At 44.9% G+C, this 18924-nt stretch overlaps 1 protein-coding gene across 7 annotated transcripts in view; it reads left to right on the top strand.

Moving 5' to 3' along the window:
* rrbp1a (ribosome binding protein 1a) overlaps positions 1 to 18924 on the top strand; it is a 57757-nt gene that overhangs the window by 9486 nt on the left and 29347 nt on the right. For 6 of the 7 annotated variants that reach the window (XM_035400789.1, XM_035400787.1, XM_035400788.1 and 3 more), the window contains 2 exons: positions 4269 to 4408; positions 16680 to 17366. In XM_035400789.1, the coding sequence (XP_035256680.1) occupies positions 4306 to 4408; positions 16680 to 17366 (790 nt within the window). In that variant the 5' untranslated portion in view covers positions 4269 to 4305. Of the gene's footprint in view, positions 1 to 4268; positions 4409 to 13080; positions 13270 to 16679; positions 17367 to 18924 lie in introns of those variants that run through there. The other variant, XM_035400794.1, reaches the window with a different exon arrangement.

Genomic DNA, 18924 nt, shown 5'->3' with positions numbered 1-18924 from the left:
AGCCTGTGAGGTTGACTGAAAGGCACAGCATGGCAGGATCAAGGAGACGGACAGACGGTTACTGCGGGCAGGATCAGCCTCCAGCGAGCTTTTCTACTCCATGGTGTCTCAGTACAGGAAGTGTCTCGTGCTCAGCAGGCCCCGTTCAAAGGGCCCGGTAATGACTTCCAGGCCCAGGAGAGGCGATACTCGGTGTGGCAGGAAATGGGGTGGTACACTTCTGAGGTTGGATGGCCACGCCTATCGCCTGCCCGAGGAAGTGGCCTGAACCAGCCACAGCTCCCCTAAGCCAGTTGGGTCAGCACCTCCAGCCCCTGTGGCATTGGTTTAAACTGCTCTCCCAGTGTGCCTATTGGTGGAATCTGATCATGTGATTCATATGGGAAGGGCTTCAGATGCCACTCTGAATGCTTAAGCTACCACCAGACACAATGAAGAAGACATTATTTGAATTAATTTAAACCCTTTAGACAAAAGTTAAATTCTTGCAGATTACTGCCAAATTTGAAACTTATTTCACCAGTACATTATGGTTTTTCTGAAATTCTCTGGGACCTCAAAAGGTGTTTTCAAATGTTTCCAGCATTTCAAGGGACTACTACTGCTCAGATCTGGCAGTCACTCATTCTGAAGATGTCCAATCACAGGGGTGGAAAGTCAAGGTTCAGAAAGTAAAAGTCCTCACCAGTATTTTGCTCCAATTACCTGGATTTGCTCATTTATGCAATTCCTCAGCCAGGAGGTAGCACTAATGAGTGAAATCAGCTGGCTGGGTGGAAGAAACACATGGCAGGACTTTTAGTTTTTGACCCCAGGACTTTCCGTTGCTGTCCAATCATGAACAGTGCGACCTAGTTTCCATGGACGCTGCACTGACTCCCCACGACTTCACTGGTTTCTTTACCTGAGTAGGACTTCCTGCTCAGTGGCTTTAGAAGTGGGCTGCACTCAGTCTTTGCTTGACTGCGTCAGGGCAGGTTGGTTTGCAAAATAAGTGATCAGATTTCTTTTATACTCAAAAGTCTACCATCCTCTCAACTGGTCAGTCACTAGCCACTTCCAAAAAAAAAAAGTTTCACTTTGGTACATTCATGGTATCAACAGCATTGGAAGCTGCTGCCATTGGTGGGAGGCACAGATATGTGGTAAAGAAACCTCTGGGTAGGTTCCAATTCAATTTCAATTCAGAAAACTAACAGAAATACAATCCTTGGATTAAAAAAATGTCCATAATATTCACTAAGGAGTTTTAATAAATTCATTGAATTGCTGTTCATTTCCAGAATTGACTGAATACTGACAAATAATCTGACCTTAGCTCTGGCTCTGAGTAAAATGCATATCCTCTGCTTTGCTTCTTCGCTCTGGTACATCTCTAATACAGTTTTGCCTTCGGGGGATGGGGTGCGCGTTGTACGTAAGATAGTTTCGCCGTCGGTGTTTCACTACATCAGAGAAAACCGCTGCTGAACTCAGGCGTGACGGCGCTTCATCGACAGGCAGTTTACGATCAGAACGGCCACCCGAAACCCTGTCTCTCTCTCCCCGTCCTCTTTTAAACTACACCTGCAGAGCTCGGCGCGGCAAAAACGAGAAAGTAAAAACAAAAATACATTTAAAAAGCGGAGATTATTCATAATCACGAAAGAGAGATTTCAGTGACGCTTTTAGTGGAAATCGGTCACAGCTGTGTGCTATGGCTTAGCTGCAGTCCACCAGATTTCAGCTTGAGTTTAAAATTCTGACCGAGATTAATGATTTAAAAAAAAAAAAAAAAAAAAGAATATGAAAAACAGCAGTTTAATTACAGTTGTTGTATCCTATTTATTCCTGGCATATTTAGAGTGGTCACCCTGGGTCTGAGGAGCCCCCACCCCTCCCCATACAAAAAAATAGTAGGCACTACCACTTTAATAGCTGCTGCTCAGCCTCTTAGCTGTGGTGAAATGATGGTGGGGGGGGGGAGAAAGGGAGGAGGGGGGACAGGCTGTACGAGGACAGCAGGGGGTTTCCCCACCTGCGTCTTCAGGTCCCACGCACAGCTGCACGGCTCATTTGCTTTAAGAGGTTCAGAAGTGTGTGACTGAGATAAAGAAAAAAACAACAGGCCAGGAGCAGGCTTTAGAACCTCTTTCTGTGAATGGATCCATTTGCTGTACCAACAGTGTAAAGCCCTTATGACATTCTGTATCTGTGCAAATGGCCTTTTTTCTTGCTGTTTTTTCCCCTTTTTTCTGTTCCGTTTGGAATACTTGGCTGTACGCGTATGTCGGCGCACATGTAACTCCAACCACTGCTGTCGATTTGGGAGGGCGCAGACAAGCACGTGCCCTCCTGAAAAGCACGCCGTATCAGCTGATGCTTATGCATCAGACCCATCCACGAGCTGGAGCTGTGCTTTCATAGGACGAGCCACTCCAAGCAGCCCTTGCCTTAAAACATTTTATTGTCCTGAACAAATTTTGTGAATCACAAAACTTTGAAAAGTCAGAATGCTCTTGCCACATTTCACACAAAGATACTGGCAGTATCTCCTGATGCTTATCATTTAGCTATGAAAAAGCGTCTGTGGGCATATCTATACACTCAAGAAGTGCCTTCACAAGATAAGCCACCCAAAAACTCCATAAAGCCTTCTCTGTTAAGACTGTGTACCACACACTGTCGGTATTGTGTTTCAGTGCTTCCTCTTCTTATCTTTGTGAGAGGCTGTATGTTGTGTTTTTTATTTAAAATCGGTTTTAGTGGACTGTTTGTTGAACACTGATGTGCATTTCTTGACAGTCCTTTGCTGTGAGTCTCTGAAGTAAGACTGTTGGGAAGTTGGAAATATGTCTGAGTGAAAACTCACCTCACCTCTTCAGGCTGCACCTCTCCCCATCCCTCCCTACCTCCCTGTAATCTCTAAATTGACTGTAAGATTAAGGTTGTAACTAGGTAGCTGTTTCTTAGTTGACTTAGTTAATGCACTCGTGTCTTAACCACTGCTTGTATTTTTTGAATAGACTGCGTTGTTGATGTCCTTTCTTTGTGTTAGTGTTAATCAGATTAACCTACAGGGTCCAAGTTAAACTATGCGGTTGTTCCCTGCACTTGGAACAGTACTTCTCTCTAGGGTTTTTGACACACTTGTTCCTGGTTATGGTTATACACTTTGTTGTACGTCGCTCTGGATAAGTGTCTGCCAAATTCCTGTAATGTAAAAAATGTAATGAAAAGAAACTGTGATCAATCAATCAATCACTCTGTTGGCTTGTCTGAGCACTATAGTTGTTCTTAGGCCTTAGTTTGAAAATAACATGACTCAATTTGGGTATAGATTTAGATTATAGCTGACTGAGTCTGAACCAAAAAGTTCACTTTTGAATTGTCTTTCAGAAAAAAGCACTATTCCTACCTGTATGATCTAGCAAAGTTCAATCCTAAGCTTGTATGCCCTAGAGCTGAAATGCCACTGGTTTCAGAGGGATAGTTCACATTTTGGGCTTCTTAAAAATAATATTTCAGTTTTAGCATATCTTCCAGTCATAAAATCTTTTGCTCAAAGAAACCTAGAAAAGCTTCTGTACGTTCAGAGCAGCGCTGGCCGGCATTGACAAGGCTTGCGAAGTCAACCCTCATATGTTGAGTCCGCTGTCAGATAGAGGATTTGCGTGACTAAAAGCCCTCATTACCTCCGTCTCTATTGCATTTGAATACGTTTGCACCGCTTCCCTTGAAGATTAGCATAGCGTCTCGGCTGCTCTATCCTGTATAACCAGAACCTAGAAATAGTTTCGTTCATTTTATTCTATTCTGTATTTTTAGCTTGAGATGCTGTTGACTAATTATATCATGCACTTGAGGCTGAAATTGTTGCATGAATGATGCTCTATAAATGAAGGTTTTTGTCAGGGGCATAGCTAGGAATTCTGCCCCCCCCCCCCTTTTTTTAATAAAACAAATAGCTGTGGGTCCCCTCAAGCTGTGGGCCCCTAGAATCATCACGACCTTTCACCCAAATAGCAACGGTCCTGGTTATGATGATCCATCAAGACTTTGATCTTTTTTTCCCCCCCCAGTGTACAGTTTTGGAGTGTTTTAATTTTCCTTTTGCTTGTCTACCTTTTCTACCCTTTTCTACTCACGTGTCTAAAGTGAGCAACTGTTCATCGCAGTCCCAGCGGGTTTTCCGTGCTTCCTTTCCAGAGGAGGAATTCCGGATGTGCCACAGTCAAACAATTCCCCGATCTGCGCTTGCACTTTCCTGAATTCCGTTTATCCTGCAGTTGGGGCGGGACCGCTGTCTGGTGGTTATGGGACGGGATGCCTGCATCTGAGCTCAAGCCGAACTGTGAGACCCGCAGCAGGATCCACGCTGACAAGTTGCTGGTTCTCGGAACATTCCCGGAATGTTTGGAAAGTCAAGGTAAACATTCCCAGCACGTGCATTTGTCTGGCTCTATGGTCGACCCTGGAATGTTGTCTTTAAGTCACAAGGGACTTTGCTGAAACAGCTTTTGAACATTATTCAAAAAAAAATTTTAAAATGTGAAAAAGTATGGATAGCCAATAATTTTTTATCAGAACTACTGGCAATGTAAATCAAACCTACCAATTATTTCAGAAGATTCTTAAAATGTATTTGACATGTGTCCTCCAGGATTTTTTTTCATGGTGAAATGATAACTGTCAGGGGATGTATACAACATGCTGAGACCATTTTTTTCCTGGAACCTTGCCAAAATTCGTTCAGAACAATAAAATGTTCTAAGACAGGGTTCTGTTGGGTGACAGCAGTATTCTCTTGTGTGGACGGGCCCCACGCTCCTGTCTGGAATCTGCTCCAGTTGGCCACTGCAGCTACAATTGGCTCCAGCATCACCTGGGGATGGAACGGTTTTATTCAGCCGTGATAAGAGCGTTTCATCACGGCGCTGCAACTCCTGCAAGTTCACCTGCTGAACTGTGCATGTAGTGTCCTCCTCCGGCTTGTGTCTGTGTGAGTTCGGCTTGCCAACTGCCGTCCGCCAAGATGCGACGGCTGACACTGTGTGTTTTGGGGGATAGTGCATGTTTGTCTGGTTACGATGACCGTTTGTAGTGTGAGTGTGACTTGGAATTACAAACTGGGGAGGAAATTTTATTTTGAAATAAAAATGTTCTGAGGCTGTTAAAGGGAAGGTTCTCATCTTAATATTCTCACAGCCAAACAGGGAATCGAAATGGAACCTTCCCCAATGTTCTTAAAATGTTGTTTTGGCTGAGACACTTTTTCCACATTCTCTATTGTATGCATAAAGGTCACAGTAACTATGCTACTTTTATGAAAATTTTAGGGTAGGCCCTTGATCCCTTTATAATGATTATCATTTGCAGAATTCATGGCCTTAAGGTGATGGAGATCACTACTATATTCTTCCCTCAGTATTTAATCTTTGTGTCCCATTCATTTCTTCCCTGAGTTAATTTTCTCACTGAGTAGCCAGTGTAATGAAATAGTATAGTTCAAGGCTGCTGGGTGGTTGATTCCGTTAAGGCACCAAATGATCTTGGATGAAATCCAGACAGTGGCAGTAGCTCTGTAAGGCGATGCACAATTGATGTTTGTGTCACCCAGGGTATGGGAGGGTCACAGTTAGGTGTGTGTGTGCTTGTGTGTGTGTCTGTTTGTGTGTGTGCCCTGAGTCTTGTGATATTGGTTGAGGTTACAATGACCTTAGAACTGCCACTGCTATATTTCTGGCTTACCTGCACCAGTAGTTTAAAGCATGTTTACATAACCAGGTTTACTTTAGAAGTGGAAGACTGGAAACATTTGTATTGCCTCTGTACAATATAACATACGTGGTGCTGTGCATGGGGGGATATTCCTCAAACAAACAACTACAAACATACTCTGCATTGCTACATTATACAGTATTAATGTACAATAAATAAAATGCAAGGTAAAAGTAGGCCGAGCCCTACATTTCACTTTTTGAGGGTTTTCTCCCCACTGGGAGAGGGTTTGAGGGTTTTCTCCCCACTGGGAGATTTTTACCTTATGTACTTGCTATTTGGGAGTTCAGGCCTGGTGTTTGCTCTGTTTTCTCTTTTTGCTCTGTGTCTGTCTCTTGCCTTGCTACTCTGTAAAGTGTCTTTGTGACAGTTCTCTGTAAAAAGCACTATACAAATTGAATTGAATTGAATTGGATTAAATGGCACCACCTTTTTTAGGGATTTGAATGCGGATTCAGGAGTCAATCAGGTTCCCTCTGAGGAATGTTTATTTTTTCTTGTCTGCCGAGCGTCTGTCGCGGAGAGTGATGTAGTGCTTCCTGCTCTCGCTGCAGAGGGAACCGCAGCAGGCAAGTTAACCATTGTCGGGACATAATGTTCTCCTGGATTACTGACACTGGGATTTTGAGAACAGTCTGGGCCCCTTTGATAAAGACTCGGTTTGTTCTCTTTCGTACGTGAATCAAACAGAAATTATTACATATTTTGGCATCGTTCTTATTAAACAGTGGCAACTTATAAACTCAGGTGGAAAAAAAGTTGAAATATGCTTTCAAGTGCCTCGGGAAGGTGAAGGTTCATGGAACGAGTGCAGGCTGGGTTCTGTACACAGGTTTGTTTTCAATTGCCAGCTTTTTTGGAGTCCTTACACCAGGGTTAGGGTGGATTTTGTTTATCAGGTTTCCTCAGTTTACCACTGTTTAGTGGATAGTCACTAGCTATCCTGTAGTACTGTTTGGCCTGTAGGATGTAAAATAGCCACCTGAGGTGCAGGAAAGCAAAGGCTTCTCTGGTGATACAACCTCTTGAATTCAAAAATAACGACATTGCTCTTGGCTAGGGGCGATTTCGCCTTTAGCTGTCTGGTAACATGTTTGTTTATGAAATCTTTGCCTGTGCAGTGTGTGCGTGAAGTGGTGAGTCAGATTGGCCAGAGAGTTTGTAGTCTAGGATTACTGGTCTTGCATTGGTTTTGGTGACCGTGAAGATACGTAGTGTGTGCTTGGTTGTACTTTTTAATTTTTTCCCTCCCATTTATTCTCCTGGGTATTGGACCTATCAGGTTACTGCTGTGTTATCCACACCCTGCACAAAGCCTCCAGCAACTAAAGTATGTGCACTCCCACAATGCACTGCAGGTAAAGCATGTACACTCCCACAATGCACTGCAGATAAAGCATGCACACTCCCACAATGCACTGCAGCTAAAGCATGTGCACTCCCACAATGCACTGCAGCTAAAACATGTGCACTCCCACAATGCATTGCAGCTAAAGCATGTACACTCCCACAATGAACTTGCCCATGGGCAGGTACACTGCATGGCACACAGTACTATAGCACAGCTAAAGCTAGGCGGGGGTGAGGCTTATCACTCACTGGTGATAACTGTTAGCCTGTAGGCACCTGGAGAATTCAAATGGAACAAAGCAAAGTTTGACCCTCTACTCTGGGCTCTTAGTCACTGGTTAGTGACGCAACCAACCAGGACTGGAACCGGCTGTAGGGCCCCACCTGTAATCATAGTGAACAGCTTTACCAGTTTAGCCGCTCGGGGCCTGAAAAATGTGCTGTTAATATTATTTTCATACTTGCCTCCTCTCTCCCTTCTCCACTGTCATGCAATTTCAAACTGAAAGCTGCAGCACGCGCCTCTTGTGTGGTGTTGAATTGCCCCTCCTGTGATTGATTGTCACTAATGCGGTAGTTAAACGTGGAACACACCCACTGCTTATCTCATTACGTCGCATACTGTGGTTAAATCCAGGACAGCAAATCCATTACGCCCTTGGCTGAACATTCATTTAAAGGCACATTAATCCCCAAATAAACTTTCTGGCAATGTGAAATTCCTTTTGAGACAGAGACAAAGATTTCCAAGCCATTTAGTGACCATGAAATCTTGACAACGAATAGGATTAAAAAATGGAGCCCAATGAATTTCACATGATTTTAATTTACAGCGCGTATTTTATTTTGAATGCTCAAGCTAATAATTGATTTATTGTCCTTTTACCGCCTGGATTAAGATGCAGTAATGGGAACTTTACAAATGATAAATTGGCCCTGAAACAAGAAATCTCCAGATACACTAATTGGTGTGGAGGAAATCAATTTTTTTCAAGGCAATTGGTTTCATACTTCAATGAAAGGTTATGTCTGGGAATTTAGCTGCACAGCTAGCTTGAATTCTACTCCTTCATTTTATTTTAAGGTGTGATGCACAGAAACTATTTGCCCCTGATATTGGTCTGCACCTTACATTCATCCAATCACTTGTTTAAAACCTGTACTTTTGTCATATAAGCATTGCCTGTCTGATATAACCTGGGAAAGGCATTAAGGTATTAAGACTAAAACAGAGCTGTCAGTAATACACCTGAAAGGAAGTTCTGCTCGCATAAAGTTTAAATGGTAGAAAAAAATAAAAACATTTGTGAAATTTTATTTGGGAGAATTTTCCTTTATTGAAGTTTGATTCAACAATAAATCATCTTAAGTCATTTCCAGGGGCTGGTTTCCTTGAAGTTTGTATGGCAGTTGAATACAGTCTAGTTTTGGCCAGTATTTTCAATAACCCGTTCATTAGGTTAGACCTGAACTGTTATTGGAACCGTTTTCTTCAATTTCATAAGAAAACCGAATTCCTGCCACAATATTATATTTTTTCAATACTGGGAAATATTCTAAAGCAGAAGTGGACAGCTGATATCCGAAAGAAGATGAAAAGAGATGGGAACAAACATATTGTTTTTCACACACATTTTTGTAATTTCCTGTTTTCGGTGTTGTCATTGGCTATGTCATTCTGCAGATCACATGGTCATACCATAGACATTCTCGATCAGCTCACATTACTCAACACTAAACAACACTAGCCGTTTAGATAATATAGTCAATGATGTTGTCTAAATCAGTGCTTCTCAGCCTTTTTGCCCCCAAGGCCCCCCGTGTCCATGGAAATATTCCAGGACCCCCCATCCTCCACAGGAGATGCGATAACCTCTCTGCCTGTCATCATCGCAACTCCATCTGTACACAGTCCAATGCAGTTAGTCAAGCTTATTCCAATTGACCCCATAAAAATTTGGCATATTTGTAATCCTCAAATATTTACAAAGCAAAAATCTTATTTTTCCCTTTCCCCATTCATAGCATAGCATTCATATTCCCCATTCTGTAGAGTCTGACATCTACAGAAAGTAAAGAGGTCATAATTTATATACTATTAATTTCTTGCTTTGTATTATTTGTTTCAATAATGTTCTATCATCTCAGGGCCCCCCTGGCAGCTCCCTAGGGCCCCCTTTTAAATATTTTTCAATATGTATGTCTAATTTAAATCTGCAACAATAAGAAGTAATTTTTTAAAAAATTAAAAAAAAAAAAAAAAAATCTCTGATCAATTTTTGAAAATGTTTTATATTGAGAGATCACACCTCCGTCAGCCTAAGCAGGCTAATTTAAATGTCTCGTACATTCAAGTTAATAAAAAAATATGTATTTTTAAACAGATCTAAAAATGACAGTACCACCTCGTGCCTCTCAAAAGTACTCCACATATGGCTGCTGATAAATGCCCCATATGAACCTGTGGCACTTTATGGCAGCATTGTCCTTAGCTGTACCCCATGTGTCGAGCAACAAAGAGCTACACTATTTAGTAGCATTTAGCAAATGACCCCTCACTCTTAAGTCTTTTCAGGGGTGCCTGATGGCAGGGGGAGAGAGTTTGAGAGCCAGATCTCCCTCTGAATATTGCTCTGCCAGCAACCCATCCAAAAAGCGGAGCCCTGTTTACATTGGCCTCTAATCCCCCCCCCCCCAGTTAAATTCCCCACTTCTGTCCGGGCAGATAAAACCCTCTACAACAGCAGACAAAACAACGACCGGCCACACTCTGTCTGCTGCTCTGCCCCCCTCCAATGCGCTGTCTGAGCTGACTGTCTCAGTCTCATCTGCGCAGACGCTCTGTCTGCTCTGTTCTGCTCTGTCCGAGTCTCGTCTGTGCAGACGCACTGTCTGCTCTGTTCTGCTCTCTCCGAGTCTCGTCTGCGCAGACGCACTGTCTGCTCTGTTCTGCTCTCTCCGAGTCTCGTCTGCGCAGACGCACTGTCTGCTCTGTTCTGCCTGTCCGAGTCTCGTCTGCACAGACGCACTGTCTGCTCTGTTCTGCCCTGTCCGAGTCCCATCTGCACAGACGCAGCACCGTCTGCTCTGTTCTGCCTGTGCGAGTCTCGTCTGCGCAGATGCTCCGTCCCCGCTGCTCTGCCCCCCACTCAAGGGCCAGGGCCCACAGCCGTCCACTGAGCCAAACATGCCTCCCTCCATCGCTAAATCACTGCTGGCAGCGCATCTTCCTCGCGCCTGTGAGTGTGAGATAAAGGCGTCGCCATAGTGAAGAGGCGGCCCAGGCTTTCCATCATAACACAATTACCTTCCGAACCGACATCTCTCTTGGAGATTACAGGAAAACAACAAGGTTAGCCTGCGTGGTGAAGTGGGGGGGGGAGCTCATGACATTTTCCCAAATATATTTGGACACCCCCAGACTATATTTATCAAATTATTTTTCTTTTCCAGCTCATTTGGCTTCATTTGACAATCAATATCCATATTTAAACATTGTACTTCATACGTGAATTTCCCCCCCATTTAAAACAACAAGTAATGGCTGTCTTTTTTCTTTCTTTTTCTTTTTTTTTTATCGAAAGCTTGCTGTGAGAGGAATTCTGGATGAAATTCCATCCCTGCAGCACATTCAGCTGGAGCACCGGGAGTATCCAGGCAGCCCAGTGCGAGGGCCAGGCTAATTGATTTGCGGTACTTTAATTGTGAAATAGTTTACCCTGGAGACAAGACGTCGGGCACAAAGGCCCAGAAACCGCAGGGGGGCCTGGGAAATCGTGTCAGGATCTGGTGCCAGTGTTACTGTGTTAAAATTATTGCCGGCATTGTGCTGGCAGTCCAAGTGAATGACCTGCTGCTCAAATGAAGATAGGCCGGGATCTGAAAGTGCCTTAAAATAGGAGTGCTTTTCTAGGATCGGTGTTGTATTTGGGGCGGCGGTGTAGCATAATGGGTAAGGAACCGGTCTTGTAACCTAAAGGCCACAGGTTCAATTCCCGGGTAGGACACTGCTGTTGTACCCTTGAGCAAGGTGCTTAACGTAAATGCTATGTAAAATGGTGTGTAAATCGCTCCGGATTAGATCATCTCCAAAGTGCCTGTAACGTGATGTATTTTAGCCCATAATGGATAAGGTTTTGATATGAACTGGCAAAACCTGATCCAATATCAGCTCTCCTACTGTAAGATGCTCTATGCGTACGGACCCTGCCCTTTTACCCTGACGGTTAATACCTGTGTGCCTGTGATGGAAATATCCAAGCAGCTGCACAGTAAAATGTCTGGTGTTAAATCAACTCTAACAGAGTAACTGCCAGAGCTGAATTAGCACTGGACATTTTACTGTGTGTATATTATGGAATGTGAGTGTGTGTGTGTGTGTGTGTGTGTGTGTGTGTGTGTGTGTGTGTGAAAAGCTCTTCCAAAATTTATCAGTTTTAATTGTGCAGTGAGAGTAGGGCTTTTCAGTATATTGGATTACATTACGTTGCGTCACATTGAGGAGTAATGACTAATATTGAGGAGATGCTCTTATCCAGAATGACTTACAATGGAAACACAAGCACCACATTTGAGGATTGAAGCATAATGGAGAAAATCTGGAGGAAAAAATGCATTATAAATAAATGTTATAATGTTAACATTGTACATGTTTTTCTTTAGCAAGTCATTTTCTTGGTAAAAATTGCCAAAGAGAATTACAAAAATGTGATGCCTGATCATAGACTTTGATGGTTTTAATTCTAATACTGTATAGATGAACAGTCAGTCCATATACATGACTGAACACTGAAAACCATACTTTTGTCTTTAATCATTCCATATTGTATTATGTAGGATAAGTGGATAGGTTCGCTGGCTAAAACATCAACCATTTAAATGGCACACATTAAAAAACTCAGAAATACAATACTGTTGAGGCAAGCAGACCATTAAAGGGTCAATTCTTTATTTTCTAAATAATCTAGCATCTTGCTCTGCAGGAACTTTTGCATGATAATAAAATCAATATAATGGCCTGAGCCCTGTCTCACGAAGCAGAATTACAAAGTTTGATGGATAACTGATCTGATTAAAACCCAGAACTCTCCAAAATCTTGAACATGGACCGAAATTGAAAGAGATTGTTTGGGCTGTTACTCAGTGCAGTTATCCTGTTCACTCAAATTCTGTCTCATGAAATACCCCCCAGGAAAATAGACCAAACATACCTTATGAAATATGCTTGAAAAACAGCTATTGTAAGTATGTATGAAAAACAGCAAATAGATATTATTAGGCTTACATACAAGGCATTTTGGTCACTAGTAGATCACTGATAATGAATTTATGATTAAGTTCAATGATAAAGTCATGCCTCGAAGGCATAACTGCCGCCAGCTGGCTGTTGTGAAATTACTGAACAGGACCACAAGTGTCCAAATACACTGTAGGGGTAGTATGCAGTGCATATGTGGCTCAAAGGGTTCCATTTCTGTGCCTTTATTAATGCAATTCAAGCCTTGGAAATGTAGAATAGGAAGCAGTATAGCATAATTGTGTACAAATACAACTCCACGGCTATAACTAACATGATAATAATAATAATAAGAAGAAGAAGAAGAAGAAGAAAAAGAATAAGAAGAAAAGCTTTTGTCACTTGCTTTATAACTTTTTTTTTTAATCCACACATTCTGTATGTGATGTAGCTAAGGAGACGTAATACTTCAAAAAATCCTCCTGTTGAGATTTTCTTTTCTGGGCACATGGCTATTGTAGTTTTTTCCCGCACAGCTCTTTCGTTCCTACGGATACTAACTAGGGTGATAATAGAACTACAAATCCCGAGAAAGCGCAAACTGTGTCGTGTCTCCTTCAGCGGCTGACTGAAAAGCCGGTGACATGGTTGGTTACATTCTATTGATTGATTACATTCTGGCCAATTAGAAGTGCTCAAGATTAGTCGTATCTGGCCCAAGGGCCGGCTTTTTGCCAGCTCACAGAAAGTGCCACGACTCCACAGACCGCTGCTACTCAGAGGTACTGGAAACAGGAGCCCGGGGAGAGATATTTTGTGTCGGAGAAAAGGAAGAAGAAAAAAAAAGTAGTGGCTTGAAAGCACAGATCGTTCTGTATTCCAGTTATTGAAGCAGTCTACAAATACTGCAAACTATTAATACGGTGAGAGTAAATTGTTATTTTGAACTTGCTGGTTTGTCTAGAACGGTGACTTTTGTCTCAGATATGCAGTTATGAATAGAATTTTTATTGTATCTTGATGCTGGTTGCCTGGCAAGCTAGCGAGCTGGATAAATGAATTAAATGCAACTTGGAAAAAAGTCACAACTAATTTTTCCGATGCAGGTCAACAACTTTTAAGAATGTATTTGTTTTTTTTATAAATTTTTGACAGGTTTTTATCCTACAGACAGGGGTATCGGCGTAAATCAAACTAACTAATCAAACGGGCAGCTAAGTTGCTGACTTACCTAGTTGGCTAACTTCAAAGCCTGCAAACAAGTTATAAGGAATTGTGACGAGGCTTACGATAGGTTTGCTGGTTGATAAGCCTTCTGCCTAGCTCGTCAGTGTGAAATTAGATAAGCAGTTGACAAACCAGAAATATAAATGCAGTTGTTGTCCTTGCAGATGTTCTTTGAAGTCATTTCTCTGTTTTTTACATAAGGTATTTGTTTAAAAAAATCTTTTTAATTAGGATATCTGATAGGCTGCCTTCAAGCACTCGCTTAAATCCGAGCGTGATATGCTTGCGAAGTGATGCACTTTGATTTTCGAAGTTTAACTTTTAAACATTTGTATACCTGTTTAAACAGTAGACGGTCTACCGTAGTTTTTTCTCTCGCTAACATTATCTGTGTTTATGCACAATTTCTTAGATATACGGCATTTGGCATTTTATACTAATTTTTGTTGCTGGAATTTACCTGAAAGAAAAAAGAATGCACGCTTGTGTGATTCGGGAATGACTACGTGTTCTGCTACTGCGGCGGTGATTGATTCGTATTAAAGGGCCGTTGTTTTGCCAGTTGAACATCGGACCAAAGTATTTCATTAGTGACAAATCTGTTCCACACTCTGGACCTGAGAGATTCTTATATTTTTGGTTTACATTTTTCGCATTTCATAAGTTTTCAAGTTGTAACCGTGCAAAAAAATTTATTGAAATGTGAAGGATTTTTTGTTTTTTGTTTTTATTGCGTAATGAGAAGTTCTTTCATTTCTAATGCGTTCTCTGTGATTGCTCAATTCAAACTTTGGCTGCTTTTGACATGCAGCCTACCGTTGGATGTTTACTGTATGACGACCCCTCGACCTGACGCTGATATTGTCACGTTTACATATTTGCATAAGCAAGAAGCTCAACTTATTATTTTGTATCCACGTGAAATTTCCCCCATTACCATGCAACCATCTGAATGCATTAGAATTTTTGAACATGTGTTACGAACTCACTGCACATTTAAGCATTGCTGCACATGGTTAACATTTGCTCCCTCTTGGTAGTTGGGGTACTCTTGGTACCAGCTGGGGTGCTTTTGTTAAATATAAAATGAAGTGTTGAGTGTATAATTTGATTACAGGTTATTGTGAGGAGGCTGTGAATGCACTTATATTTTGTGACATGTTGTTAAAATGATGCCATACAGACACTCACTGTACATTTATTACATAAGATGTGTGTGTGTGTGTGTGTGTGCGTGTGTGTGTGTGTGGGGGGGGGGGGGGGGGGGGGGGGTCCAGATTAAAGGTTCTTCTTGCCCTCCCAGTAAGATCAGCTCTGTTGCTCCTCTGTTGGAAAACTTTGGCAGTCTCCAAATTTTATAATGACTTTATAATAACTGTTGGGTGGTTTGATTCCTGATGCTCTGCAGAACTGCAGCCTTTGTGTGTGTGCTGGTGGAGGTAGAGAATGCTAAGGGAGGACAACCTAGCAAAAAAAAAAAACAAACTTTTAAGGTGCGATAATGGATAACATACCAAATGTACTGCTAGCTTTCTTTTTTGTTCTGGCACAATTTTCTTTTTCTTTTTCCGCTGTGCACAGTCGCGTTCTATGGTAAAATCTGTCAGATGTGGCTGTAAGGGTAGACGTACAGCGTCTCACTCCTTGGGAACAACATGTGCTTTTTCTCTTCGGTGTAAGGCTGTAATTGCCCGTTACCTTCTGCAGAGGCTTTAAAAAGTGTGAATCTGGTTTGGTGGGGATCCAGCTTTGATCCAGGCTGTTCTACTGTGTTCCAGTGTAGAGTTTGGAGTGGGGGGGGGGTTGTAGTCGCACCCTCACCTGAGGCCCACCTTCAAAACCCGTGCCTGCACACCAGCCCCCGCCCCCCCTCCCCTCCCCTCTACTCCCGTGCAGGAGAACAGCGGCCGCTATTCGTGGAATCCCTCAGGAATTCCACAGCCGGGAAAGGGTGGGGGGGTGGTGGGGGTGGTGGGGGTGGAGGGGGTGGAGTGCCGGAGCGTGGACACGCAGGGAGTAAACGCAGCAGAGGATCGCACATGTCCCACGTAAGGGGGGGGTGGTGGTTGTTGGGGGGGGTGCACCGTTTGCGACGCAGACGCGCAGCGCGGAGGAGGCGACGCTCTCCGAGGGGGCGGGGCCTCGGCGCGGACGTTGCGTAACGCGGCGTTCTCCAACGAGCGAAAGCGACCGCGGTTTCTTCGTGAAAGGAGCTTTTCTTCGGAGGCGGCGTGGGGAGGCCTGGGCCGCCTGTGCTGCTCGCGCACACACATCTGGATTTCCTTAGGAGGTGCGAGCGGCTGGGTAGCGCCGCACCGCGCAGCACAGCGGGGCCACGGGGCCACGGGGCCACAGGGCCACAGGGCTGTTTGCTTTTCACATCGCTGCTAACCGAGCGGCTCTGAGGTTCCTCCGGCCTGCCCTCCTGTTTGCCCTCCTCACTGCTCCGCTCCTTTGTCCTGTTGGATTTCACGCGCGTTTGTGGGGACTTGGGAGGCGCTGTCCCTGTACCAGGGTTTGGCCCCCGGGCCCTTCGCTTTGCCTTACCCAAATGTAGAAGTTTTCATCGATCGTGTGTTTGAATGTAGGCGGAGGGAATCCCTTATTCTTTGGGTGTTTTTTTTTGTGTTTTTTTTTGTAACCAGGAAGTTTAATTAGGCCTGTGTGTTTAGCACTTTGAACCATGTGGAACCCTCCCCTTTTGATAAGAGGTTGTAATAATAAAGGGATTATGTCTGTGTTGTCAAATGCTACAGTGGTTCAAAGCTGACTGTAGATTGATCATTGAATGTGGGGTGGGTTGCATTAGATGGTGAGAATGCGGCGTGCGTGCGTGCGTGCGTGCGTGCGTGCGCTCATACAAGCCTGTGGGTCGCGGAGGGAATTTGCATGACTGAGTTTGAATGTGCAGACAGAAATGCGTGTTCTCTGCTGAATTGGAGTCTTTATTGATCAAGGGTTTTTGTCTCAATCTCCATTCTTAGAAGAAGCCCTGAAGGAGGACTCCATTACAGTGTTGAGTTTTTATTAGGATTTTTGGAAGCTTTTAACTGTTTAGTCTTTAAAGTATTTTGATTAAAGTTTTTTTTTCTCTCTCTCTCTCCAGGCATGGATATCTACGACCCCCAGACTCTAGGCATTGTGGTGTTCGGTGGCTTCATGGTGATCTCGGCCATCGGGATCGCCCTGGTCTCCACCTTCTCCATGAAGGAGACGTCGTACGAGGAGGCGCTGGCCAAGCAGCGCAAGGCCCTGGGCAAGATGCCGGCCCCGCCGCCCCGCGCCGAGAAGAAGAAGAAGGAGAAGCCATCGGAGAAGAAGAGCCGGAACAAGAAAAAGGAGGACAAGCCTAACGGGAAGCTTCCGGAACCCGCACCCATGCCAGAGCCAGAACCCGTGCCCGTGCCCGATGCCAGCGAGGCGGTTAGCGACTCCGACCCCGAGCCCATCCCTGAGCCCATCCCCGAGCCCCCCGTCACCGTGGTGACCGCCGCTGCCCCCCGCCCCCTGGCCACGGAGGCCCCGCCCGCCCCCTCCCCCAAGGACAAGAAGAAGAAGGAGAAGAAGGTGGCCAAAGTGGAGCCTGCCCCCACCCAGGCCGCCGCCCCCGCCCCCGCCCCCGCTGCTGCCAAACCCGCCCCCGTGCTGGAGGCCGTTACCAAGGAGGTTCCCGTCATGGCGGTGCCGCCGGTGGGAGCCCCCGCCCCTGCCCCCGCTCCGGTTAAGGTGGAGGAGCCCAAGGCTGAAACCCCCTCGAAGAAGAAGGCGGCCTCTAAAAAGAAGGCGGAGCCAGGTGAGGGACAGGTCACTCCGCGGTGGTATTCGCTCTTAGCCTAGGGTCGGCCCCAGCGTATCCATGCATCTCCATTGTTACTCGGCAGTTAATTGGCCAATTAGAGCAGTTTTATTACACAGTTAATTCACCGCACCCCGTTTCCTGGGCCAGAGTTGCTGATTTTATGGTGGAAAACAAAAACCGGCCTAGTCTACGACTCTCTGTGGGTTCCGGGTTTTCAAAGAGTCGCAGTAATCTTTGACGCTTGTGGAGGAAGTGCATGCAAATACTGGGACATGCCTAGCTTTGAATTAAGCGAGCTTAATATGTGATGTCAAACACGAGGGCGGTGAGGTTTCTACCGATGCCTCTGAAATCTGCAGCAGGCCTCTCAGATGCAGTTAGATGGGCAGGGGATACACCACGTGTTAATCATCTCAGAGACGCAGTTAGATGGGCAGGGGATACACCACGTGTTAATCATCTCAGAGACGCAGTTAGATGGGCAGGGGATACACCATGTGTTAATCACCTCAGAGATGCAGTTAGATGGGCAGGGGATACACCATGTGTTAATCATCTCAGAGATGCAGTTAGATGGGCAGGGGATACACCACGTGTTAATCATCTCAGAGATGCAGTTAGATGGGCAGGGGATACACCACGTGTTAATCATCTCAGAGACGCAGTTAGATGGGCAGGGGATACACCACGTGTTAATCATCTCAGAGACGCAGTTAGATGGGCAGGGGATTCACCATGTGTTAATCATCTCAGAGATGCAGTTAGATGGGCAGGGGATTCACCACGTGTTAATCATCTCAGAGACGCAGTTAGATGGGCGTGTTAATCACAGCACTACAGTGGCCATCCTGCATTGTTCTGAATTGGTTTTGTAGGCCTGTATTTTGTTGGCCGACGGAGGGCATGATGGTGGGTGGGGCCCGCTCCGGTTCTCCGTCGTCACCCCCGCTCAACGCTCTCCGCTCCTGCCGTGCTGCGGCTGCCGCCGCCGGCGGAGAGAAAATGGCCGCGGTCTCCTCGCAAGCGTGACGAACGGACGCGTTACGCGGCTGCTGGGAGGGGGCTCGTACCGCCAGACCGCTGGCGTCCAGCGCAGTGATGCGCTCAAACGCCGTGGTATGGAATGTTGGCGGGTTGGCCGTGCCCCGCCCACCGACGGCGCGGCTTCAGCTGGCGAGGTTGCCCTCGTCTGGCTTCCCGAGCCTGACCGCGCCGCCCCTCCCATGTGACTGCTCCTTAGCTCAGCTGGGGCACTGCAGGGGGAGAAGAACCGGCAGCTGGTAGCATGTGTGTTTTTGGAGAGCATGTGCTCATCTGCACTCGCTTTGATTGGTGGAACAGAAGGGCATTTGCAGCGATGAGAAAATACAATTGGGCATTCCAGGTTTTTTGGAATATGATTTTGAATTCCAAATTCCTGGAAATACATTTGGGCACTACATATTCGGGTGAGGGGAAGTGGGAATTTGGGAAATTGTGACTAAAAGTAGTTTTTCTTTTTATAAAACGGATGACTCATAATATACAGTTGATAGAATCACCCATTGGTGGG

Source organism: Anguilla anguilla, chromosome 18, assembly GCF_013347855.1.
Source record: "Anguilla anguilla isolate fAngAng1 chromosome 18, fAngAng1.pri, whole genome shotgun sequence".
In the NCBI taxonomy this organism is placed as follows: domain Eukaryota; kingdom Metazoa; phylum Chordata; class Actinopteri; order Anguilliformes; family Anguillidae; genus Anguilla; species Anguilla anguilla.
This window is presented reverse-complemented; position numbering and strand designations above follow the sequence as displayed.